The sequence below is a fragment of the Equus quagga genome, chromosome 17 (genome assembly GCF_021613505.1).
Source record: "Equus quagga isolate Etosha38 chromosome 17, UCLA_HA_Equagga_1.0, whole genome shotgun sequence".
Classification (NCBI taxonomy): domain Eukaryota; kingdom Metazoa; phylum Chordata; class Mammalia; order Perissodactyla; family Equidae; genus Equus; species Equus quagga.
Window position 1 is genome coordinate 38906625 of NC_060283.1, and position 27181 is coordinate 38933805.

At 49.0% G+C, this 27181-nt stretch overlaps 1 protein-coding gene across 5 annotated transcripts in view; it reads right to left on the reverse strand.

The window, feature by feature from the left end:
- The window catches only part of DGKD (diacylglycerol kinase delta), a 75671-nt gene that overhangs the window by 32424 nt on the left and 16066 nt on the right, over positions 1–27181 (reverse strand). For 2 of the 5 annotated variants that reach the window (XR_006885805.1, XM_046643820.1), the window contains exons 3-8: positions 4828–4932; positions 4431–4563; positions 3449–3555; positions 2927–3052; positions 2651–2753; positions 1825–1987 (exon numbers count right to left, since the gene is read on the reverse strand). Coding sequence is in view for 4 of the 5 variants with exons in the window: in XM_046643820.1 (XP_046499776.1) it covers positions 1825–1987; positions 2651–2753; positions 2927–3052; positions 3449–3555; positions 4431–4563; positions 4828–4932 (737 nt within the window). In the remaining variant the exon portion in view is untranslated. Of the gene's footprint in view, positions 1–1824; positions 1988–2650; positions 2754–2926; positions 3053–3448; positions 3556–4430; positions 4564–4827; positions 4933–12636; positions 12742–12890; positions 13096–23744; positions 23976–27181 lie in introns of those variants that run through there. The other 3 variants (XM_046643822.1, XM_046643823.1, XM_046643821.1) reach the window with 3 other exon arrangements.

The window sequence follows — 27181 nt, forward strand, 5'->3', positions numbered from 1 at the left end:
ACCACCCTTGTGTGCTGCACCCCCGGGAGGCAGGGACCCCACCTTGTCTGGCCCCGCCTCGAGCACAGAGTCTGAGCCAGAGGAAGTCTCAGAGAAGAAACAGGAATGAGCGATGCGGCACGAAGCTCAGGGTGGAGACAGCGGTGAAGTCAGGCAGCACCTGACTTTCAGGTTGTGAGAGAAACAGCCACCTGCGGTCCTTCAAGACCCCTGACCTCTCTCAGGTTCCTGCTCTCTGGAGAAGAGGTGACACGTCAAGGCCGGGAATCAGGAAACTAAAGAGGGGCCAGCCTGGGGGCGCAGCAGTTAAGTGCGCACATTCCACTTCGGCAGCCTGGGGTTCACCGGTTCGGATCCCAGGTGTGGACATGGCACCGCTTGGCACACCATGCTGTGGTAGGCGTCCCACATATAAAGTAGAGGAAGATGGGCATGGATGTTAGCTCAGGGCCAGTCTTCCTCAGCAAAAAAAGGAGGATTGGCAGCAGTTAGCTCAGGGCTAATCTTCCTCAAAAAAAAAAAAAAGGAAACTAAAGAGTCTCCCTAAGTCCTATCACAGACAGTGTGAGATCAAGGCTGCTTCCCAGAAACAGGTGGCTACGAGATTAACTCCCGCTGCACCTCGGGGGCTCCCTAAGTCGTCCTGACTCGTGCCTGAGCCGACTGCGAGCTGTGGGGTCTGCCAAAATTAGCACGTGATTATTCTCCAGTTCTGCCGAGCAGCCCGCCCTGCCCAAAGCCACGTCAGAGTGTTCAGCCAGCATCCTTGGCGCCGTGCTGAGTAATGGCCTGCACCTGCTGGTATTTCACAACAAGGCGGTGGATCCCTCCATTGGCCCCGTCTCTACCTAAAATGATTCCCCTACGAGTCCAGTGGTGAACGTGCTCTTGCATCCTTCAGTTAGGAAGTCTGTCCGCAGAAACGTGCAGCGGGCCGCCTCCGAGGGAACAGGCTACCAAGAAGCCATCTGTGACCCTTCTCCAGCAGTGCCTTGCTGCGGGCGGGGAAACCAACACCCAGGCCCCAGAGGGCCGGCGCGCTCCTCTGCGCCAGGTGCCCGGCCCTGATAGCAGCCCCTGGCTGCAGAAACAACAGCCTGGGCACCCCCCAGGACAAGACGCACCAGACGAGTCCCGCAGGCGCCTCCCGCAACACACATCTCGCCAGCCTCCCTCCCCCTCATGCTGGGGCTCTCAGAGCTCAGTCCTGAACTGGCGCTTGCAAACGAGGAAGCGGCTAGTCCAAACTACGAAACTTACAGAAACAAACGCTTCCCACAAGCCTGTAAAATGTGCAAAACCAGGAAGCACACACACCCGCTCTCCAGCTGGCAGATAATGGGGTAATTACTCTTCCCCACACACAGGCCTGGCTCAACTGAGTGTCCCTGCGCCCACAAGCTGAGACTTCTTGTGTCCTCCCAAAGGAAGACCTCCGTCTGTCCTCGCTGGGGAAGCTCCCTCCTCAGCACTGAGCAGCCCGTGAAAAGGATGGGCAGACCTGAGCCCCCTACATCAAAGGGCGTCCACACTGCCGGACCCGCCACACGCGAAGCATGTGCTGCACAGTGGCAGGCCACACACCACACCCTGGGTTTAAAAGTGTGTGTGCACACAACTGAAACGCACTTTTGAGAGCTGGAAGGACACACAACTCTATTAAGAGTGCGTCCTCTGTGAGTGGAATGTGATAAGGGGAGGGTTCAAGAAAAACAATTTTTATTTCCTATTTAAGATTTTCTGTACCTTTGAATCTCTTTTTAGTTAGCATGTATTATCTTCAAAATTTTAAAAACTCCAAGAAAGAAGCATCTGACATCCTACCCGAGGTGCGGTCCTCCATTCATGAGGTCGAAGACCTGGGCGGGGTTCAGCAGCTGCTTGAATCTTCTGAGGAACTTCACACCTTGGTTGTCCCCACTTTTTGAATTGACAAAGACCAACAACGGGCTTGTGCAGGATGGAGGACACGTGGCCTTCCAGAAGCCTGGATGTGGGAACAGAAAAGGACAGAAGAAAATGTGAAAGTCGGAAAGACACCAGGGCCCTCGTAATCTCGTGAGAAGTAGAAAGCCCCAAGGGATGTGTGACTCATTCCACATGCCCAGCAAACCAGCAAGACCTTTCCCCACGGACAGGGAAGCGAGCCCCATCCAGGCTGACCTCACGTCTACAGGATTCTAAAGCTCAGAGAGACCCTGCGCCCCACTGCTCAGTCCCTCCTGCTCCATCTGGCAGAGCTGGTTCCTCAGACACGTGCCAGTTTCTCACTTTCCGCCAACACTTGTTAACATGCCTCACCACACACCACCTGGACAAGGGGGAGCAGTGTCTGCGACTAGACGGAGACTAGCTGATGGAGAGCACCCCAGAGAAGCAGCATCTCAGGATCAGCTTTTACTCAATAACCAATGGACGCCACGACCTTCAAGTCAAGTCCCCGCCTCCAGTCTCAGCGTGCCCCACAGCCACCAGGATGCCATTCACCACCTCCGGGTGCAAGCCCTCTCTTCCCAACAGCTGGGCCTAAGCTTTTTCCAACCACGTCTCAAAATCACCACTATAACCAGTTCTAGAGTCAGGGAGGGGAGACTGCACAGAGACGGCAGCTTGAGGAAATGGGTAGGACAGGACAGCGTGCGGTACCCACCATCGGAGTCGATGCTGTTGAGAGCCGTGGGAGGGATGACGGACACCTTACACAGGCCCAGCGGGCACTTGGTCAGTAGGGAGTCTTTACAGGACGTGTGTACCTGGAACCAGAGTCGACGCATCACAAGGGGTCACTGGCCTCCACCACACCCACCAGAACTCTCCCCAGCCTGCAGCTGCAGGAGCAGTGGGCTCTCCAGAACCAGGGAGCGGACCAGGATGCAGCGGAGGGATAAGCCCATGCACGAGCCTGCAGGGCCGCGTGCTCACTCACCATGGCTTTGCACCAGAGGCAGCGCCAGTCCTGCAGGCGCAGCACGCTGCCGCAGGTCTTATCGCACACTGTGCACTTGGCACTCACGGGCAGGTTTCCCTCCAGCCACTGGTGAGGCATGGCAATCTGCAACCCAAGCAGAGACGCACTCTAGGGATGGGCCCCGAGCCCCATGTGTGGGGGAGGGAAGCCCTCCAGCAAAAATGCCCCCAAATGAACTCAACCAAGACTTTCTTCTCCACAAAAGCCCAGGGAGGGCAGGGCAGCCAGTGCTGTCCCACACCACCACTCCTGCTGCAACGTGCAGCAAGACACACAGGGACTGGACAGAGCTCGGCCCACACTGAGCCCCCAAATACACGGTGGGAACAACTCAAATGAAAACCTGCGAGGAAGAGAACTGAGCCTGGGCCAGTGGGGGTGGGGCTGGGGGGCTTCTTGCCCCTGTGCTGACAGGAGGAAGGCAGGGTCAGCAGCCCTGGCGCAGGGCAGGGCCCCGGGGCGGGTCCCCGTTATGCATACCCCATCCTCATCCTCGATGATGTCCTTCCCGATGGAGGCCAGCGTGGTCCACTTACAGTTATTGGTTGCGCGCACAGCACACCGTTTGTGGGCCTTGAACTTGCACACTGTGGGAGAAGGAACACATGAACCTTCCAGCCTCGCTCATGACAGTGCTCCCGGTGCTGAGGAGACGGTGCAGTGGGACCGCCCTGGCTTCTGGGAAAGCTGGAAAGAGCACCCGGCACGCCCCGTGTTGTATACTAACGACGGATACACGCAGGGACTGAGCACGGGAGGCTGGAGGCAGGACTGAAACCCAGCATCCCCTGCAGCCAAGAGTTGGCAGGCTTTCTGGAAAGGGCCAGAGAGCAACCAGCTCAGGCTCTGTGGGCCACACACCGCCCCTGCCCCCACTTCAACCTGCCCTGCATGACGAGGGCCACTGTGGGCCACGCTCCACGTGTGCACGCTGAAATTTACATTTCACGAGATTATCTGTGTCACAAAATAGTCGTCTTCTCATTTTTTCCAACCATTTAAAATTGTAAAAACCGTTCTTAAGTTCACAGGCTGTACTAAAACAGGTGGCAGGGGAAGGCACCTGGGGCCACGGTTTGCCTTTCTCTGCTCCTGCCCACTGACCCCGCCCAAACACGGTGACCTGCCCTCTGTATCTGAAGACAAGTGTAAGCCATTATCCACAACGCAGTTTACCCAGAGAGGGCACAACTGCACTGGGCCGACAGATCCTGGAAATCTCTCCCCTCTGTGTCTGCCGTGCCTCCTCTCCATGTCTCCTTACTACCAGGTCCTTTCTCTTTCCTTGGTGCCATTACTATCAAATGTAACTTATCAAAGGATCCTCCGTAGGTAAAATGAGTAAGCACGGACTCAGAGAAACCATGTTACTCCTGATTTGCAGTGACTAGGCTTGGATTTCTGAGGCTTTGTCAAGTCAAACCTCAGGCTGCCTTTCCCAGCAGAATAACATGGTTCGTACCTTCACAGGATAGTCCGTGGGACGTGACCCCGGACAGGGCCTCACGACACACGTTGCAGTAGGTCGGCCTCGCGTGGGAACAGGCGTACCAATTGTGCATCCCTGAGAAATGGTCCATGCTGTACTGGGTGGGCTGGAAGAACGAAATAAAGATGACAAAGGGGTCCCTTTGACGTTCCTAAGCGTGGGAACTAGAATGGGATTCAATACAGTATCCGAGGCAGGAGAGGACAGGTCACAGCTGACAGGGTGGCCAAAAGGACAAGCAACGAGCCTTAATTTTACAGGAGCATGCTGAGAAAGCGGGTTCCAGAACACACAGTCCACACAGGGGAGATACTCGGAGAGCAGAATATCAAGGAGAGGGCAACAAGAAGAGATGTTTTTCTCTTTTAACCTCAAAATGCTCCCTGTTCTGGACAGTCTTCAGTGCTGCAATCCAATCCTCCATTTCTTTCCTGTTGTCAGCGCATAAGATGAGTTTCCTACATGGAGTGATGACCTAGAGACAGAAACAAGAAACAGTCAATCTGTCCAAGAACAAAAGACAAAACGTCAGCAACTATAAAAACTGTTAAAAAACCTATTTCACTTTTTTTTAATGAAACATGACTATTTCATCCAGGTATTCAATTGAACAGGACATAAAAATGGTTATCATGCCACAACTAGAAGGACCCACAACTAAAACATACAACTATGTACTGGGAGGCTATGGGGAGAAAGGAAAAAAATGGTTATCATGAGTCACTAAAAATCAACAATCTCAAACCAAAAAGACAATCAAATTTAGTTTATACATTCACCAAAAATCAACTTAGGTGGACGTTTACCAAGTACTTATTACTTAGACCAAAAAAAAAAAAAAAAGGAAATCTTTTAAAAAGGAAAAGAAAATCACAGTTACTATTGCTCCAAAGAGCTCACAAATTGACATCCAGCACTTGAATGGTCTGGGGAAAGTCTGGTCCAAGTTACTCTAGGATACCACAGCATTTCAAATGCATCATACATAAAGGTTCCTGTAAAACAACCTTTCAATCAACAGAATAACAACCAGCTACTACACTCGGGGCCTGAACAATTTAACCAGAAATGAGGTCATGACCCTGGCAATAATCAACAAATGAAAATTATATCCACAACATACAAAAAAGTTTTTACAAATCAATAGAAAAAAAGAAACCTTCTTACAGAAAAAAGGCTATGAGTTTGTAATCCACAGAAAAATTACAAAACAGCTAATAAATGAATGAAAAGATCCCTAATCACTAGTCATTGGGGAATGTGAATGAAAACAGCAGACTGTTTTCACCCATCATATTGGCGAAGTTTTAGAAGATGATCCAGTGCAGCAAAGGTCCGAGAGAAGAGCTCCCCTCAAGTGTTGATAGGAGGCGAAAGGGTATCAACTTTTTGGAGAAAACTTTGACAACGCCTACCAAATTTTGAAAAGTTGTAACCTTTTACTTAATTTTGTTTTATAATGATGTAAAACATGTACATGGTTCCAAAGTCAAATCTACAAAAGGAAGAACAGCCAGAAGTCTAGCTTCATATGTGTCCCCTCCACCCTGGTTCTCTCCCTTCCCCATGGGTAGGCTTTAGAAAATAAACACAAGTATGGTCCATCCTCCCATTTTGAAGGGATATGCACATACATGTATATATTCACACCCCCCTTTCTGGAACAGTGGCTCGGCACAGACACTGTCTCCACCTCTGCTTGTCCTTGGATGCTGATCTCATATTCACCCAAATATTCACCCCATGCCTCGGCAATCCCACCCACACACCCAAGAGAATTTGAGCATGTCTCCCCCTCATCAAGACACGGACAGGAACGTTCACGGCATCACCACTCTTAACAGGCCTGCTCTGGACACATCCCGGATGCCCAGCATTGGGAGAGTGGCTAAGTACACGGTAAGGCACCCCGGAACACACAATGAGCACAAACCGCCGCCGCTATGTGCAGTAGCATGACGAATCCCACAATGCTGGGAGAAGCCAGACACAGAAGCAAGCACACCGTCCATAAGATTTCATTGTGCACAGATCAAGTTTCAAAAAAGACAGGCAGAATCCATGGTCTTAGAAGCTGTTGCTTCCAGGAGTTGCTTTTGGGGAGAAGGCACAGAGAGGAGCTGCTGGGGGTGGCCAACGTTCTGTTGGTTGATCTGGAGCATTCATTGAGCTGGACGCCAGTAATAAGAGCACTCTCCCCTACATATGCTCTACTTCAGTGAAAAGGATACAGAACCTGGAATAACACGAACCACGCAATTGCACCAAAATAACCAAAGTCTGGTTAGAAAACTAACTGTACGAGAGAGAAAAGACGGAAGAGTGTGAATAAATATGAGATTGGCAGAGCTACAGGGTTAGAAATGGATCTTTAACACACAAAAAAATGCTCAGTCTTACTCATAAGATGAATGAAAATTAAAATTAGGAGATACCTTTTTTAATCTACCAACAGAGAGAAAACTGATAACATGCTCTGTTGACTCTCATACATTAGGGTGTAAATTACCACAACTCCCGTGGAGAACATTTGGAGAAATCCAGCAAACTTCAAAATATACACTTTGTCTTGGCAATAGCGCTTCTAGAAATGTATTCACACTTACGTCCTCATGACTACGGTCTCTACAACATACGGCTAAGAGCTCAGAGCGAAATGGCAGGAAGAGTAGGGGAGTAGAGGAAAAGTAATCCTAGTCACCTCCAACAAGGGCACTCAGGGGCTGGGAAACTACCTTCCTATCTTTCCATCCTTTTGATTTTTGTACCATGAGCATGATTTATCTATTCAAAAAATAATTATTAGAAAACATAAAGCCTTACGTTTATACCATATACAAAGTACAAAAAAGAGAGCTTTAAAAGTCCTATTTGACATAAGAACTTTCGCCTCCTTCCTCCCATATGAGTAAACCATCTCCCGGGAGCTTGGGAGAATCCTCAGACAAGCCCTTCCAGTGTCCTGGGAAGAATCAGCCAGGAGGTTATCAGACCACAGGAGTGATCTTGGAGAAATCCCGGAGGAAAAGGAGACGTGTGGAGGCACACAGATGTGATGTTTACATGGAGAAGGGCAGACTCTCGAATCGCACACACAGTAGCTGGTATGACGGTAGCCGGAAGGACGGGGAGAGCAGCGAAGGTGGTGGCAGATGACAGCAGCAGCCACCACGGTCCCAGGACAGGTGAGCAATCTCAGGCAATCTGCTGGCTGTTTACGGGCATTTGCTCGCTTCACCTCCTCCAGCCTCATGAAGTGGGTATTGGGAAGGAAGCGGAGGCGGGCCGAGCGACCTGCCCCAAGTCCCACAGCCCATGAGGCAGGGGCCAGGACACCAGGTAGGCTGGCTCCTGACCTCTCCCTAGCAGCAGCTTCCCACCTGGCTTCCCGGCAAAACTGCCATGTGAGTAACGCCAGGACGGCAGTGAGGGACAGAAGGAGCCGGCACTCCCCAAGCGTCCTGCCAGGCTCACGAGGAGCACGCAGAGTCTGGCACACCACATTTCCTTTTGGCGGGGACACTGGCTGGGAGGATCAGCACAAGGACAAAAAGTGGGACAAAAACAAGGACAAAAGTGGACATTCCGGAGTCACTTGACCAGCGCCCCTCCCACTCTGACCAGGTTTCCCAAGAGTTCAAAATAGACGGTGGAGAAATGAGATCTGGAGGAGGATGACAGGGCAGTTCAAGATTCACGGGCAACGTCCTGTCCAGCACTTCCCAATCACGGATTTGGATGAGCCGCTCATTTATAAATGAGACCTTAAATGACAGAACGATCAAGGTCCTGCCAACCTTGTTGTGTTGGAACCAAGGGCCAAACCAAACACCCTTAACAGTAATAAACACAAGGCCCTGAGCCTGGGATGGTCCACAGGCCACGACGTGTGAGCAGGCGGGTGGACACGCAGCCAGGACGGAGAGCGGCTCACACTCTTCTCAGAGTTCACGGATCCCAAAAGTAATCAAAGTCACCAGCAGACTCTGCTTCCAGGAAGATGGTTAGACGTACTTTTCCCTATTCCTCTGAGTAAGTACAACTAAAACCATGGAAACTACTATATACCTACTGGATGGCTAAAATAAAAACAGTGACAACACCCAGTGCTGGAGAGGATATGGAGAAACTGGCTCACATTGTTGGTGGGACTGTAAATAGTACAGCCAGTCCGCAAAACAGTTTGGTAATTTCTTAAAAAACCAAACGTGCAAGCCCCATTTCACCTGATAATTACTCTCTTGGGCATCTACCCCAGAGAATAAGACTTATGATCACACAAAAACCTGTCCGTGAACGTTTGCAGCAGCTTTATCTGCAGTCATCAAAAACTGGAAACAGCCCAGACGTCCTTCAGCGGTAAACGATTAAACATGCTGCGGGGCCCGCTCCATGGAATACTACTCAGGACAAGAGGAAACCAGCGCCACACACACGACGGCTTGGAGGGACCTCCAGGGAGCTCTGCTGAGTTTTTGAAAAAAGCCACCCCAAAAAGTTACATACTGTATGATCCCATTTCTAGAACATTCTTGAGATGACACAATTACAGAAATGGAGAACAGATTAGTGCTGGCCAGAGGTTAAGAGGGGGTGTGGGTGTGGCTATAAAAGGTCAACTGGAGGATCCTTGTGGAGACGGAAACGTTCTGGATCTTGACTGTACCCGTGTCAACATCCTGCGCAATGCTCTGCTGCAGTCTTCCAACACGTTCCCTCGGAGAGAACCGGGTAAAGGACACAAAGGACCTCTGTATTATTTCAATTCCATGTGAATCCACAACGGTCTCAAAATAAAAGTTTTAATTGAAAATAAGTAACCACAATCAACAACATTTTCTAACATATTAGATGTTCAAACTGGGAAAATTGGGAGTAAGTCCAGAACAAAGCTGTATTTCCTAAGGATAAGGGCATCTGTGGTCTCACTCTGCACAAATTAAAAGCGTGATCTTATCTTGTTAAAGTCCTTTATTTGTAGGTAGTGCAAACTCATGAAACATCTGACTCGCCAAGGAAATATTATGCAGACACACCCTGGGTACATATTATCAAAGAAAATCAAATCAGCTGCACCCCGTGCACCCAAGTCCAAGCAAGGCGCAGAGAGTCAGTGCTCCCTGCTCTTGCGCCACGACACATGGCCTGGGACTCGAGCCTGCACAGGACAGAGCCCGGAAATGGCAGGACTCGCTTCTACAAAGTGCTTGGGAAGCAGTGAAGCTGCGTCTCAGGTCAGCCGTGAACCTTGCTCCTGCCCTCCAACCGCAGTGCACTCCCTGGGTGACCCGCCCCGCACCCCCTTCAATAGCACGCATGCTCCGGTAGCAACCAGAGACGCCACCGAGACAGGCTGCCCCCAGCTGCAGACCCTCTGTGCCCCAGACAGGCCGCGTGGGGGTCCCACTCACACACCTAGACGTGTCACCCCACCAACTGCCCCCCAGAGGCCACCAGCTGCCTGACCATACCCTCAACTTCACCCCCCTCCCAGGCCTGACCCCTATCTTCAGGTTCCAAAGCCCACTTTTTCCTCAGGATTAAATTCAGACAGTCTCTCACTGGCACAGACAAGATCCCTGCTCCCTCCCAGGGGGCTTGCGTTCAAATGCAGACAGGAAATAAATGCCACAATAAAGAAGGAGATTACACAGTAAGGAGAGTACTAGCTGGTGATAAGTCTACAGGAAAAGAGATCAGAAAAGGGAGGTCAGGGTCAAGGCAGGCCTCACTGGAAAAGACTGGAAGGACTGGAAGGAAGAGCTAGGCAATAGCCTAAAGCAGGAGCGAGCCCAGGGAAAGAGGAGCCAGGCCGAGCCTGGAGAAGCACAGGCCACAGGGCCGTGCAAGTGCCTGGAGGAGCCTCAGCTTTACTCAGAGTGAGACAGGGAGCTGTGGGGCCCTGGGGTTCAAAAGCAGCCCTCTGGTGTCTGTATTGCAAACGGGGCCTGGGAGCAGGGCAGCAGTCAGGAAACCTTTAGGGAGGGTGCTCAGCAGACCCATCGAGAGAAGCCGGGAGGGAGGAGCCGCGCTCTGGAACAGCCTGAAGGCCACAGGGTTTCCCAATGGGCCGATGGCTGTGAGACAGAGAGGAGCCAACAGGACCCCTTCAACAGCCAGGGATGCGCCGCTGTCCCAGGACAGGCGGGGGAGGCTAGGAAGAGGTTTTGCAGCTGCGGGGTGGGGATGTGCTGAGAGTGAGGGTCTGTCACAATCTTGGTCGCATCCAAAGTCTTGTCTCATCCAGGAGATCTACACCTTGCCCATCAGCCTGGCTACGTTAAAAAAAGCAACTAGATCACTGGTAAGTTACCAGTGCTGGTGGTAGTTAAAAACAGTAGGTCTGGAGAACAATCTGACATCTCATCAAGCTGAAGATGTACACACCTGGCAATTCTACCCTTAGAACACACTCTAGACAAACTCACCCCCGCGTGCCCAGGAAGACGGGTGTAGAATGTTCACATAGCACTGCTAATAACGGTGCAATCTGGGAAAACCGAGTCAACAGAGGGACACTTTAAACACTGGACATTACATAAGCCACGAAAACTAACAATGGAGCACAGTCATCCTCAACTCGGGCCACACGTGTAAAAAGCTCTGGGGTTCACACCCCACTCCCCAGCAATTCTGATTTAATTCCAGGAACCAGGACTCAGTCGTTTTAAAGCCTGAAAGACTTAACTAAAGACAAACGTCCCCAAGTGGACAAATCTCAAAACGCAGCGCTGAGTGACAGAAGGAAGCTGCAGGAGATGCACAGTAGGACACCACCTGTTCAAGATTTTAGAACTGGCTAAGCAATACTGTACGTTGTTTGCACCCACATGCACAAGTGGAGAAAGTACACAGACATGCAAACAAATGACAAACACCCAGCTCGGAACAGGGGTGAGCTCTGGGCAGAGAGAGCAGGAGGGCAGAGGACAAAGGACTCCAGCATATCCACACTGTCTCCTGCTCAGGCTGGGAATGGCACAGAGTGGTTCATTACGTCACTTTTTGGATGCCTGAAATATTTAATCATTTTTAAAATGTTGAATGTTTTGGCACAAAAATATGCTAAAATACCCACGCCAGAGCTGGGGACACACACAGTACGTCTTGTATTTATAGTTATAGTATATTGTCTTACATATATACATATAAGTACATACATATACATACAGTATGTGTGTTTGTTGCACTTACAGTTTACAGTATATACTCACAGTCTAGCCTACAGAAGGGCATGGGTCAGCCTGAGACCACATCTGCAGGTGGATGCTGCTGGTAAACCGGGCGGATGCTCTGGGGAGCCTACCTTGGGCACTCGCGCATTCGTTTACTCAGCACACACACCGGCCTCCTTGAGGCGCTTCCAGCGCAGGTACACACCTAGCGGCCCTGCTGCCATGCGTTTTATGGCAGACACAACTGTTCCTAATCCGCCTCTTAAATTTCTCATCTTGGAGTAGATTCCTGAATCCTGAAGAGCTGGCTGAGTGTGTGAAAACAAAGCTGACGCTTTATGAAGGCAGGAAGGGGGACTGGCTGGACCACTCAGAAGGGAGCTTTTAGAGACCAAGAAAAAAACCTTCTCTCCCAACACACCCCCTTGCACGAATCATTAGGGTGGAAGCCCCCGGAAGCTAACATCAAACCCTAGGACCTTCCTTTCTGAAGATTCTTGAAGCACAGAGAGATACACAATCACTCCGAGGCTTCCACTTCTTAACCTGCAAAATGGGTATCGTGGCCTGCCTGTCAGGGTCACTCTGTGGATGAATGCGACAGGCCATTACTCCTGTTAGCAGCGGGAGCCATCACAGCTGTCCTAGGCAGGAAGTCACTGGGCCACAGGCTAGCACAAGTCAGGGTATCCTGGCCATGCATGAGAGCCAATGGCTGGCTCCCCAGCTGCTCCTCAGCAAGATGGCACAGTCACCACAGATGCCCGGGCTCAAGGGCCCTGAGCAGCCCCTGTGGGCATCTGATCAGCACCTGCCTGAAGTACCGCCGGACACCAACCGGGTGGAAGTCCCCCATGGCCACAGCAGTATGAACAAGGAGTGAGCACTCCCCTTGGGCAGGCTGCTTCCAGGCTCCCCGGTGCTCATTTTGGGGACCTGGGGTGAAATTTCTCTTGTGACAAAGCTCAGAAAGTGGGAATTCATTAAAGAGAGGAGGATCCGACCTGCAGGCTTTCTGTCTGGCTGGGTGAGCACCAAAGAACGTTTCCAGGGCGTGGGTGACGTCATACCACCAGGCCTGCAGCGGTGAAAACCCCAGCCTTCCACTTCTGAAGGACACAAGACAAAAATCAACCCTCTGGAGGGTCTGGCAACCATCTACAACCCCTTCCACGTACTTCGTTTTAACTCCTTGCATTTTACTCCTTTCCCACACAGCGTCCCACACCCGCAGCCCGCCATCACCTGGCACTCTCACCTGCTGCTCTCCCCTCCTTCCCAGCATTTCCAACAGCTCGAAATGGATCAGAACTGAAGCGGCCAAGGAAGAGCAAAAATCGAGCTTTAAAATCAGTGGACAAGAAGCTGTGGTTCACTGAAGTAGAACAGAGACGCCGGAGTCAGGAATCAGCACCGCACAGCCCAGCCACTGATGGAACGAGGAGCCAAGGGACAAATCGGGGCAGGATTAGGGACCTGGAAATACGCTGCTAAATATAGCTCGCCGGCCTGCGGGGCTTGGAAAGGTGGCCGAGAATAAGCATCTGGCGCGCTCGGTAATTTCGGTCACTTCCTGTTAGTCACATCCTGCTGTTCCGATGCTGCCCAAAAGGCTGGATTCCCCACACCCAGACCCACCTCGAGGCCCCTGAGACACAGACTATTCAAAACAGCTGGGATGTGCGCAGACACGGACTTCCTCACGGGGTGCCACGCGAAACACAAAAATAGACACCACTGCGCAAACAAGGCCCTGGAGGTCCCCGTGCGGAAGCAGCCCCCAGACGCAGGTCCGGGCCTCCAGGCACCTGGCCTGCAGGCTGCCCGGCCCGGAGAAGCCAGGCGGGAAGCGCTGCGGGACACTCCCTCTCTGGAGCTGCACCTCACCCGAGTTCTCACGGCAGCTGTGGGGGCAGAGGGGTCCCCACCACCACCGATACTTGACCTGCCAGGCCCACAGCACACGGTCAAAGCGAAGCACCCTCCACCCCCCACCCCACCCCTCAACCCTCCTGAGGACACCGGCCCCCAGGAACGCAGGACACCCAGGCAGGGAGCAAAGTCAACCAGGCCAGAGGTTAAAAATCACAGGTCATCTATCAGAAGATAGCTTTTTTAAAGGAATAAAAAGTAAAATGAAGTAAAAAGTAAAAGTTAATACCTGCAACTGAAATGTGACAAAGTGTTTGGGGTTGTTCATCTATTCAATATTTCAGCAGTGCTTCATACAGCTCTGAAATGTGTTCACTGTGTGGAAAACCCGAGAGATGAGGGACCGCCCTGAGGGGGGTGGCAGCAGAGGCAGAGAGCCCCTGGGGGCAGGGCGCCCAGGTGTGCAGGTGGGACCCAGAGGGCTCTTCCCCAACACAGGCAGGAAACAGGAAACCGGCAGGCAGAAGGGGAGACACAAACAAACAACAACCCCAGCACGCTTCCAAGAGCAAACCAGAAATAACCTCAATCTCCAAAACCTGGGGAGGGTGAAATAAATTATGACCTGACCACACAGTGGAATACCGTATGGCCAATTTTTAAAAGGATGATGAGCACATATTTGATGATGCGGACATCAAAAGGATTTGAAATTTTTAAAAGGCTGATGAGTACATATTTGTAGACACAGATGTTCATAATATAAGAAATTTAAAAAGCACATTACAAATTAGTGTGTATAATTGATCCCACTCTCTGTAAAACTCAAGTATATTTACTGATATTCATAGGAAACTGCCTAAAAAAGTATTTGTCTATATCAGGGTTTTTCAAGCTCAGGCACCACTGACATTTTGGGTCAAAGAATTCTTTGCTGTCCCCCAACATTGAAGGATGCTGAGCAGCACCCCTAGACAGGCCAGCAGCGTGCTCTGCGCCCCTCCCCACTCAGTTGTCTCCGACTTCCAGTCCTCTGTGGGCAAATCTCACTTCCCCACCCCCTTATCCCTCCCAAGTTTGAGAACACGGGTCCCCATAATAGTGTTTATATCTAGGATCTCAGTGATAAGACTTGTGAGTGTTTTTCGGGTTTTTTTGGTTATGGTACTTATTTATACTGAACATGTTATTCCTGTAAAAAAGTGAATAGAAAGATAATCCTAGCATCAGTAAAATCTTAGGAGTGTTTTTGCTATCATGCAATATTTGAGCTGCTGCAAACCCTCACATTCTACAGAAGTGCACAATAAAAGCAACAGTTAAGTGTCATGGGAAAGGGTGAGGCGGGGCAGACCACTCAAAACCTATGCCACTTTGTAACCAAGCATTAAGGGAACAAGAGCAATCCTAATAAAGAGACTAGGACAAATTTTAGAAGTGCTTAAGGAAACATGAACGGTCAATATAGAACTTTACCTTTTACAAAAGTGAAGGAGCTTGATGGATGAGAGTTGCTGTAGCTGAGTTACAGAGGTGGGCAAAATGCACAACAATCCGAGCTACCACAAGCAATTCCAAGGCAGAGCCTGAAGGCCTGGAGCCAGGGCTGTGCGCCTCCTCGGCTGGCTGCAGCCAGACCTGCAGCTGGTGATCTCGGCTCAGCTGCTGGGTTCTGCACTTTTTGAGAGAAACAATGGCAGCAGAAAGGACTGTAATTGCCTCTCCCTCCTGGCTACCGCACAGAGGGAACAATTAGCTCCAAGTCATTAGCTCAGACACCTAGGATTATTACTATCCCAGTGACAATGAAATCCAAACGAAAGTACCCTGGCCGTGGGTCTTGAAGGGACATGCGGATGAGGCTGCGGAATGGGAAGGCTTTGGCCATCTTAAACCTGGCCCCAAGCCTGCTGTCCTAATTTATCTGTTTTTCTCTGGGACTATTTGATAGTAAATCTGTGTAAACCCAAGTGCATTTACAGTAACACTACAGTGGGAAGGGGAGGGGAGGGGATCCACAAGCAACTCTGCAGCCCAAGGTCCGCCATGCACTTTGCTGATCCCTGAAGGTCAAGCTGATGAGGCAGGAAGACTTCCCCGAGCCAAGTGGCCCGAGGTCAGCACAATGCATCTGCTGACCACCCGGTACCCGCCCTGGGGACCAGCTTCGCCGAGGAGCTGCCCTGACGGCTGTGTGCAGGCCGCACAGCTGCAGCGGGGAAGTTAAGGGTGGACAGGTTACCAGGCAGCAGCTACACAGCCAGAAAACAGAAAAAGCCAAACAGGGGAAAACAAGGTTCACAAAGAATTTATCAAAAGATAGGTTTACATGACATTACTGCATAGGAACAAAAGCAACACAAAGAAGGATTTAAAGGGCAGGACACGCAGCCTGGGAAACTGGAAGCTGACATCTCAGGCGGCGGGATTGAGGGATTTTTTTCTTTTCCTCTGGTTTTCTGTATTTTCCAAATTTTCTACAGTAAAAAGTGTTTTAAAATATATCTATCTTTTTTTCCTAAAACATCAAGATCTGGGCCAAAAACCTCCTAGCTGTCCACACAACTAGCACTGTCCACTTCTTCCTTCAAACTGCCCCTGCTGTTCCGACGCCTGGAGCGCGGCCGGCGAGCAGAGCACGTTCCCAGCACCCCGCAGCTCAGGGCAGCCCTGGGCTCCAGGAAAGCTCCCTAAGAGGAAGCAGCCCCGGCCCCCCCTCCCTGCGCCCCGCAGCAGCTGGACCCCGAGGAGGGGCCACAGAGGGGAAGCCAGGGTCTCTGCCGACCGTGGGCTCCAGGCCGGCCCCACCCTGCTGGCCCTGGTCTTCTGAGGGAGAGGAAACACACCTCCACTTTATTTAAGGCACTGTGACCGAGGTTTTTGTTAAACATCCCAAACCTAATCTTAATTGAGGCGCCATCCTCATCATCACACAGAGAAGAAAACCAAGGCACAGAAATCGAGTCTTCTTTATCCTCCAGGTAAAGAACTTGATTTACTTCGTTAGGTAAGAACTGAAAACTCCCAATTCAAATGGGCAGTGACGCTGATGGAGCCTGATTTAATACAGTAACAGGAAGGTGGAAATAACGACTCTGCAAATCAAATCTGAGGACGTCGTCGGGGCTGGGCGAATGACGGCCTGCCACCTGCTCTTTAATAAAGCTTTCCTGGAACGCAGCCACGCCTGCTCGTTTCCGTATTGTCTCTGGCTGAGACCCTACAGCCCTGCCTTCCACAGAAGTCTGCTGCTGACCTCTGACAGCAGTCCCTGGCCGCGTACATCTCAGGAAGAGCACACAGAGCATGTGATGTGGGGCTGAAATGCAATTTGCTGCACAAAAAGTGGAATTTGCACCTTGTCCCTTCTCTCTGCCTCTGGCTCCACAAGGGAGGGAGCTCTGTTCTCTTCCCAGAGGAAGCCCTCAGTGGCCAGCACATAGGACACGGTCAGTAAGTACTCACGGACTTGAACGCTTCCCATTCACACGCAGGGTCGCCTCTGAAACCATGGATGAGAACTCTTACTGAACAGTTTATGATGAAGAACCTTTCCAAAGTGAAAAGGATCACAACGACATATACTTCAGCACAACTCTCCTAACACATCCAACCCAGATTTCACAGGGAATAGCTCAATGTGGCTTAGCCTGTGACTGAGGATGTCCGCCCGCGTTCTTCAGTCTGATCAGGATGCAGTCTGGGAGCTAAACCACCTGGGAAAACGCCCATGCCCCACGCTGAGGTCACACTGCCACATGTGTGAGGATGCTCTCAAGTTTTGCTCCCAGCAAAGAACGAGGCCAGCAGAAGCAGAATGCAAGGTGTGGGTCCTCTCAGCCGGGACCAACTCCCTCAGGAGGGGAGCCTGGCAGTGAGAGGGACCCACCCCTCCCGGGCAATGACAGCAAGATCAAAGGGGCCGTCAACTCCCCTCCCCCACAATGCTACTATCACATGAAAAAACAAACACACATCCCAGCGTGGAGGTTTCAACGTTGATGGCTGTGAAGCAAAGCCGGAGCAGGAGGCGGCAAGACCGGACGGCCGGGTCTGAGCCCTTCCTCTCCAAGCTCACAGCTGTCACACAGTCCTGCTCAGCTTCAACTGGGAGGTGGGGTCACAGACTTACGCACGTGCCCGTGCCTGGACAACTATCTGTTCTAACCCTGTTTCACACATTGGGAGAGGATGCCCAGAGAAGACAGGTGACTCCCCCAGGGCCATACTGCAGGTAGGAGGCAGAGCCGGGGCCAGAAGACTAACGGCCAACTCATCACATCCAAGGCACATTGTGGTCCGTGGAGCTCCCTCCTCAAGGGATGGCGTGTCCGCCCGATGACCCTCATGGTCTGGGGGAGCTCTGAGTGCCAGCATGTGGACTTGGCACTCTAGTTAGCAAGAGACACTGTGTCTTTCAAATCTGGACTCAGGAAGGAGACAGGACCATGGGGAGCACAGCCGCTGTTCTCCGCTCCCAGCTCTGACGAGGGAGCCCTGGCTCCACGCCCAACCTCTGCAGCTGCTGCAGGTGCATAAGCCCAGCCCCTAAGGTGCTAAGGGGGAAGTGGGCACTAGACCCCCCCTAGATGCCAGGAACCTGGAATATGCAGCCACAGCAGTCACGTCCTCTCAGAGATGCCCAGTCCAAATCGCCCTGTGCCCTCAAACTCCCAGACTGACTCATATACTCGGTCCAGGATCTGTCATGTAAGCAACCCAGGAAAGGGCATCTCAGACCACATTCCCAGTCAGGCAGGTAAGCCACACATAAGGTCAGCCACCTTTCAGGATAATCCCTCCTCATCTACAACCTTCTTCCTAACTTTAGACAGTTTACTCCTTCCCTCTGACACAGCTCCCTGTACTCCTCTGGTATTTCAAGCATATTTCAAAAATGAAAAGAAGTAATTTCAACCACAGAACTTAACATTTTTAAAAAACCAAAACAGAAAAAGGTTGAAAATATTTTCTTCCCTTGGCAAGCCCTGACTCAGAGGGTCTGTCTTCCAGGGCTGTGGACACGTCACCAGGTATTTGAACAGCCACAGTGGGAGGGCACGGCATGCGGGTCAGCCGAGGCCAGCTGGCCTGACTCAGGAGCCACCTCCCTTTATCATGGCATGGCTATGACACAGTCCCATGTGGCCAGAGGAGACAGAAAGGCTTCCCAGAGATGCCAAGGGATACAGACACAGCAACAACAAACCCATTAACCCAACAAATATTTATAGAACGCCCACTTTGTGCCAAGCGCGGCTCTGCGGCACTGGGAAGGAGAGGGGCAACAAGCCCCAGGACGCCCCTGCTGTTATGAAATTTATACCTCTCCTTCCAACAAACAGAAATCGGAAGGAAAAGAAAACAGGGCACATAACATGCTGGTGTGGACATAAGAAACAAAATATCTGAACAGCCTATAGCCATTAAAATTTTTATTATTAAAAATTTCAAAAGATACTACCAAAACCTTCCCCAAAAGAAAACTCTACACCCAAACAGTTTCACTGGTAAATTCTAGCAAAAATTTAAGAAAGAAATAGCAGCAAACTTTATCAGTAAATGGAGAGCAGAACAAGGACCCTCCTTATTTCATGATGCTACTTTATATGTTCTCTGAAGCCAGCTTAACCTAAGTACCAAAACCAGACAAAGACAGAGGGAAAGGAAGAAAATTACAGATCAATATCTTTCATGGATATAGATGCAAAAATCCTTACAAATAACAGCACATTGAATCTAAAAACAAATAAAAGGATAATACATCACAAGGAAATAGGGCTTGTCCCAAGAATGCAAGGTTGGTTTAATGTTTGAAATTCAAGGGGCTGGCCCAGTGACCAAGTGGTTAAGTTCACGCACTCCGCTGCAGGCGGCCCAGTGTTTCATTGGTTCAAATCCTGGGCACGGACATGGCACTGCTCATCAAACCACGCTGAGGCAGCGTCCCACATGCCACAACTAGAAGGACCCACAACGAAGACTATACAACTATGTACGGGGGGGCTTTGGGGAGAAAGGGAAAAAATAAAATAAAATCTTTAAAAAAAAAAAAGAAATTCAAGGAATTTAATTTGCCTTTTTAACAAAAGAGAAAACCCGTGTGATCACTTCAACAGATGCAGAAAAGTATCTGCCAAAATTCAACACCCATTCATAATAAAGATTCTCAGACTCAAACTGATCAAGGGCACCTAGAAAAGCCTAACACCACACTCAGCAGTGGAAAGCTCAACTGCTTCCTAAGACTGGAAGAAATGAAAGGATTTCTGCTTTCACCACTCTATCCAACATTGTACTGCAAGTCCTAGCTTTTGCGATGAGGCAAGAAAAAGAAAAATATGCATTAAGGTCAGAAAGAAGTAAATGCCCCTATTTGCAGACGACACGACCATTTATATAAAAATTTCTGGAGAATCTACAAAACAAAACTAATCAGTTATTTTCCAAGGTCACAAAATCCATTGTAGTCTTATACACATTTGCAGCAAACAACTGGAAAATAACTTTTTTTTTTTTTTTTAAAGATTTTATTTTTTCCTTTTTCTCCCCAAAGACCCCAGTACATAGTTGTGTATTCTTCGTTGTGGGTTCTTCTAGTTGTGGCACGTGGGACGCTGCCTCAGCGTGGTCTGACGAGCAGTGCCATGTCCGTGCCCAGGATTCGAACTAACGAAACACTGGGCCGCCTGCAGCGGAGCGCGCGAACTTAACCACTCGGCCACGGGGCCAGCCCCTGGAAAATAACTTTTTAACTTCATTTATTTAATAGAAACAAAACCATAAACGACATAGGAATGAATCTAATAAAAGACATTAAAGATATCCACACTGAAAACGGCAAAACTTTGCTGAGAGAAATTAAAGAAGACCTAAATAAACACAGAGATGCATCATGTTCATGGGAAAACTCAATGTTATTGACATATCAATTCCCCCAAAATTGATTTATACATTTAATGTAATCTCAGTCAAGATTCCAGCAGGTCTTTTTTGTAGAAATTGACAAGTCAATTTTAAAATTCACATGAACATGCAAAAAACTTAGAATAACCAAAGCAAGTGTAAGAAAGAAGAGCAAAGTTAGAGAGTAAGTTCCAACACTTACTGTAAAGCTACAGTAATCGAGAGAGCGGTGTTAAGGGAAGGGTACACAGACAGATCAGTGGAAGAGGATAGAAAGTCTGGAGATACACTCACAAATATACAGTCACTGACTTGTGACAAAGGCGTCAAGGTAATTCAACAGGGAAAGGAAAGAGTCTCTACAACAAATGCTGTTGGAACAACTGAACATCCACATGGAAAAAAATGAACATCAACTCTTACCTCACATTACGTGCAAAAATTAACTCTACGTCAATCATAAAACCCAAAACTACAAAAACTTCTAGAAGAAAATCTCTGCAATGCTGAGGTAGAAAAAGATTTCTTGGATAGAACACAAGAAGCATGAACTATAAAGGAAAAAATGGATAAATTCAATGTCACCAAAAAGAAACACTCTGCTCTTCTAAAGACGCCATTAAAAAAGACAAGCCACAGATTGGGAGAAACATTTGCAACATATAAATCACACAAAGGACTTATATCCAGACGATATAAAGAACTCCTACAACACAATAATAAGACAAACAAGTCTACTAAACCTGGTAGACAAATCATTCTACCACACACTTCACAAAAGAAGACACACAAATGGCCAATATGCACGTGAAAAGACGCTGACATCATTTGTCATGAGGGAAATGGAAATTAAAACCACTGTGAGATACCGCTGCGTATCTACATGTTTTATTTTACATGTCCTAACATGTCAAATAAGAAGACTGACCACATCAAGTGCTGGTGAGGATGTGGAGCAACTGGAACTCTCATGCACTGCTGGTGGGAATGTAAAATGCCAAGCACCTTGGAAGGCAGCTGAGCAGTTAAAAAGTAAAACTCCTTAAAAAGCTAAACATATATCTACCACATGACCCAGAAATCTACTAGGTAGATTTCTACGAGGTATTGACCAGAGGGAAATGAAAACATGTGTCCACGCAAGACCTGCAGATGAATGTCCATGGCAGCTTTATCTCCAACAGCGCAAAAGTGGAAACTGCTCAAATGCCCACCAACAGGTAAATGGATCAACAAATTGTGGAAAAGGAACAAATTACTGATACAGCCAACGTGGAAAATTTCAAAAACATTATGCTGAGCCAAATAAGCCAGACATTTTAAAAAAGGACATACTACCATTATTCAATTATATAGAATTCTTAAAAATTCAAACTAACCTAGAAAGACAGAAAACAGATCCATGTTTGCCTGGGGAGGGGTGCAGAGAGAGGATGGACCGCAAGGAAACTTTCTGGGGGATGGAGATGTTCATTATCCTGACTGTGGTGAAGTGACGGTGTCAGCTTGGGGGGCAGGGCGGTATGAAAACTCATCAAGGTGTACACTTTAAATAGTGCAGTTCATTGTACAGAAATTATGCCTCAACTAAGTTACAAAAATATTTTTAATGTTAACGTAGTTTAGTGCACTGGATTATTCTTTTTTTTTAAAGATTGGCACCTGGGCTAACAACTGTTGCCAATCTTTTTTTTTTTTTCTTCTGCTTTTATCTCCCCACACCCCCCCTGTACACAGTTGCATATCTTAGTTGCACATCATTCTAGTTGTGGGATGTGGGACGCCACCTCCACATGGCCTGATGAGCAGTGCCATGTCCGCGCCCAGGATCCGAACCCTGGGGCGCTGCAGCGGAGCGTGCAAACTTAACCACTCGACCACGGAGCCGGCCCCTGGAATATTCTTTAAAGGACAGGGTGAACCTTCCTCTGAATGACTACAGTCACTATATAGTTTATCATCCAAGCTGGGAAACTTCTGCAAGTCAAAGTGGGTGCTAAAAGTAATCAACGGGTGTTAACTCATCTATGACTGGGTGTGTGAACTGGCAGTGCCCTGGGCAAACCAGCACTTACGGCTTTGGGAACAACAAACACCCAATCAATTCCTTGGTATGATTAGATTTCCTGCATAAGGCAACCATAAAGTTCACTCTTCAGAAGACAGAGCGAGAGCTGGCAACAGCGTCAAGGATCAGCTATGCCGGGGCCCTTGTCTTCCAGACAAGGAAGCCATCCTGTTTTCCGTGCCAGGGCAGGACATACGCCAAGGCTCCTGCCTCAAGGTGTGTCCCTTCAGCCGGTCCAAGGATGGGGCGGGGGCCAACCTAGCTATTTCCCAAATGTCTGATTACTCTGATCCACCATCTTTAGACCTTTGCAGCCAGTGAACAACTAGGCAACAGAGAAGATGGCGCCCACAAACTAACCAGCTTTTCTAATGCAAGTCCCCTGGGGACAGAGGTGAGCCTGGGTGTGGCCTGGGGGTGGCTCCAAGCAGGGGGCGCTCCCGGCCTTATCTGAGTGCCTGACACGAGGCTGAGGTTTTGAGGTTTAGTTAAACATCCTGTACAGAACGAGTACAACCGCTCCTACAGTCCTCCTCTGTCTAAAAGAAAAGAAAGGCGGAGGGGGTCACATGTTTCATTTTAGAGTTTACATTTCAAACCAGGTGCTTCGCTGCGGACGGGGAGGGATTATTGGGCCAATAAACAGCACAGCCTCCCAGCCACCGAGCAGGCAATTATCTTAACATGATAACAAGTTGTTCCAAGGAAATAAAAAGATCCCCCCACTCTCCACACCCTGAAATATCAGGTGATTCTGGGACAGGAAAGTAGGGTATTTTTGAACATGATATTCTAGGGGAGGACACCATTTTCCTAACTTTGAAGGAAAAGAGCCAGACAGACAGGACTTGGCTCAATCATATCCCTGCAACATTTACCAAAGAATTCTGGGAGAAGAATGACTAAAATTATTAATTTCCTAAATAGCCTAAGAAAAAATTCAATCAAATCCATGTAGCTTCTCTACTGTTCCTTTTCTCAAAGAATTCTTCACAAAAGTACTACAGTCAAACTACAGTCTCTCAACTGTCGGTTTTTTTTGTTTTTTATTTCCTCTGTCATTTGTAAAGACAATTAGAAGTGTTAACGCATACATATATCTACATACACACACACACCCCCAATAGTCTTTTGGGAAATGGCTCAGATTTCACAAATACAGCCCCCACTCTAAGCACACACGGCCCAGACGAGTAACAGCGTCCTCTCCCTACCCAGGTCTAAATGCGTCTACTTAACAGACACGACCGTCGGCCCACCACTCACCAGCAGGCTGCCAGAGTCCACAGTGTCCTCCCCCTCTGCCTGCTTGGAACAAGTGCAAGAGGCGAATCCCAAGCCCTCACAGGGAGGACCTGGCTCCCCGCGCCATCTGTGCCACAGAGGCAGGTGCTGCCTTCAGCAAAACCCCACACTTAGCAAACAGACGGCCAACAGCTTGGCTCAACGCCAGCTTCTTCCTGCTTCTTGAAACTGAGAACACGGTGTGGACTACACAGCATGGAATGCACTGGATTCACTTCCTTCTGCCGCTGCTCTCCAGTCGCGCCGCACTGTCTAGGGCGTGTCTCAACACCCACAGCACTGAGTGCACTAAGCGCCTACTATGGGCCAGGTGCCTGCCCCCCACCACGTGCCAGCGAGTACTGCCCCTGCTTGGCCCCGGGAAGATGAAGCTATAGGTGTTAAGAAGCTGCTCGAGATCCCACAGCTGACAGCTGGCACAGCCAGGATGTGAGGTCAGAATCTCCTGGAACCCTGCACTCGAGCAGGAACCAGGGTGGGCTCGCTCATGGCCGTGAGCCCAGACGGCAAGAGCTGCCGGCCTAACGTGGGGCTTCCCGTCTGGCAGGGCTTCTAGCTTACGGGACAGCCCAACCCATGAGGACGACTCTCCCCATCACAGATCCAGGCCGGCGGTCACAGAAGTTGGGAAGTTTTTTCCATGCAAGGAAATCTGCCAATTATATATATAGCTTTTCCTCTCTCCGAGCCAAACTGACTGGCGTAGGGGTTTTGCCCAGGAAATATCGGAGCTCCAAACAAGCTGAGAAGGAAAACTGATGTGGAAATCTGGATAAAGGTCACGGTTCCTCACCAAAGGAGCAGCCCCAACCACCCCACATGCTGACATCTGCTGGAAAGAGCTGAGAGACTCAGGCCCACAGTTGCACCCTATGCAGGCCTACTAAGGAACTTCCAAATTCATTCAACAAACACGGATGCCAAACAGATGAGATTTAAAACAACTAAAAATATTACTTTAATCCATTACATAGCTTCCTTTTTATTTAGAGTTATCAGGCTATAGCTAATAAAAACAGGAAGAATAAAACGTAAAGGAAAACCAAATGTAATTAAAAACGTAAGCTACCCTTGTTTAATAAGGTAGTTAGTGTTATTGCCTGGTAACTCTGAAGGATGATAACTCCTTCCTGATACCTACTCTTCAGCTGCAGATGCTTTTTTTTTAACACTGTCTATAAAATTGACCTCATCTGAAATCCTTTGGAATTCCTATAAATTTAACTGCTAAGCGTGAGCAAGTTGAACTCTGTTAGTTTCCTACTAGTGGTGATGTGTGGTGGTGGAGACACAACCTAGCAAACATTTAGAGGGCACTTTTCTGCCAACCCAACAACCTATGAGATGGACTCAAGTATCACCCCATTTTTCAGATGAGAAAACTGAGTCTTAGAAAGATGAAGTATCTTGCCCTGAGTCACACAGCTAACAAAGAAGACCAGCTTTGTAATATACCTTATGAGACTTCTGGATACAAAATATTTCAGCAATGTCACTTGGGGAAAAGGAAGTTACAAAGACAGATGAAAAATCACTCTTCTCTATGCATGGCCTGCCTATCCTGACATAGTCATTTCAGGGCAATCATTGGGATGATGCTAGGAGTGAAGCCTGCAAGATCCCCATCCCGACAGCTGTATGGTGTGGCCACATGACTAAGCAGAAGTGCCATGTCAGACTTTAGGGAAGTCATGCGAGATTTCAATATGGGATTTTGCAGAAGCAGCCCTCTAAGCATGTATAACCTACATGAGAAGGCAATTCTCAGTCAATTAATACCGAAACATAGCACATCTTCTTTATGCCATGGACCCCTTTTGGCAGTCTGTTGAAGCCTAGGGATTCCTTCTCAGAATAACTCTAAATGCAGAAAAGGAAATACCTAGGATTGCAATGGAAACCAATTTTAATAAAATATAGTCATATCCACAGACCCCTGGGAAGGATGGGAGGTGTCCATGAACCTAAGTGAAAAACCCCTGCCAGGCAACACACTTACTTCTCACCTCCCTCTCTTGCATCTCCCAAAAGGAGATATGGAGGCGACTGGCACTCTGGCAACCATCTTGGACTAGAAGAACCAAATTCTGGAAGGATCCAGACAACCCTGCGGTACGGCCATACTGAACAAAGACTGCCTTCTTCTGTATGAAGAATAAAACTTTACATGTTCATACCATTCTTATTTAGGCATTTTTTTCTTATACAGATGTAGTGAGTCGAATGATGGTCTCCAAAAAGATAAGTCCACATTCTAATCCCCAGAACCTGTGAATATGAGCTTATTTGGGAAAAAGGTCTTTGCAAATGTAATTAAGGGTCTTGAGATGAAATCATCCTAAACTACCTGGGTTTATCTAAATCAATGACAAGTGTCCTTCTAAGAGAAGGAAGAGAAGACACGGGGTAAAGAAAAGAAGCCACATGGAGACAGGAGCAGAGACTGGAGTGACGCAGCCACAAGCCAAGGAACACCTGGAGCCACGAGAAGCTGGAAGAGGCGAGAAACGAATCTCCCCCAGGACCGTGGGAGGGAGTGCAGCCTGCCGTCACCTTGATTTCAGATTTCGGGCCTCCAGAAGTAGGAGAGAATAAATTCCTGTGGTTTTCATGGTGATCTGTCGTGGCAGCCCCAGGAAACTAACAGAGCATCCAAACCTATTTCTAATATACACATCTTTATGATTTTCTAAACATTCAATGCTAAGAATTAAATATAAACTCCATTTCATGTATGCAGTATTGTATACAGCATTATGTAGAAGCAGCCCTCTAAACACAAATATCCAAAACTTAATTCTCGTTCAGTCTATACTGAAAACCCTATTTTCAATCCCAATTATTTGGCCAATCCATTTTCCTGAAATTAAAAAAAAAACCCAGGGCCTGTCCTTCCCCTCATTCTGTTTTCATATGATGCCAACAAGCCTTCAGTTCTCGCTCTCTGTTCCCTGCCCAAGCTCCTCCGTTCCCTCCGACTACCCCCTCGCCTCTCACCCCAGCGTGGTCTCCACTCTCTGCCGCCCTTCTCCAGGCCCAGCTGCCCCAACAGCACATGTCCCACCCAACTCTCCAGTCACGTTTCTTCCTCCACCAGCTCAGCTGCTTACGTGAGCCAGGGTCCCTGGACCCTGTCCCCTTCCTCATCATCAAACCCAGCCGGGTCTCCTCCATTCCTTTGTTACAGGTACGTGACATGCTCACCAGAGATTCCGGGAGTTTAGGACACATTAAAGTTCCAATTACGATCCATCTAAAACAACGTGAAGTAAGCAGAAGCTGAAATACAGAAGTCCCCGTGCCCAAAAATGAAGCTGTAAACCAGAAGCAAACCCGAATCCCACAGAGCAGAACAAGTTTTATCTTCTCCACCTCGAGGGCAGACGACACAGGTGCAA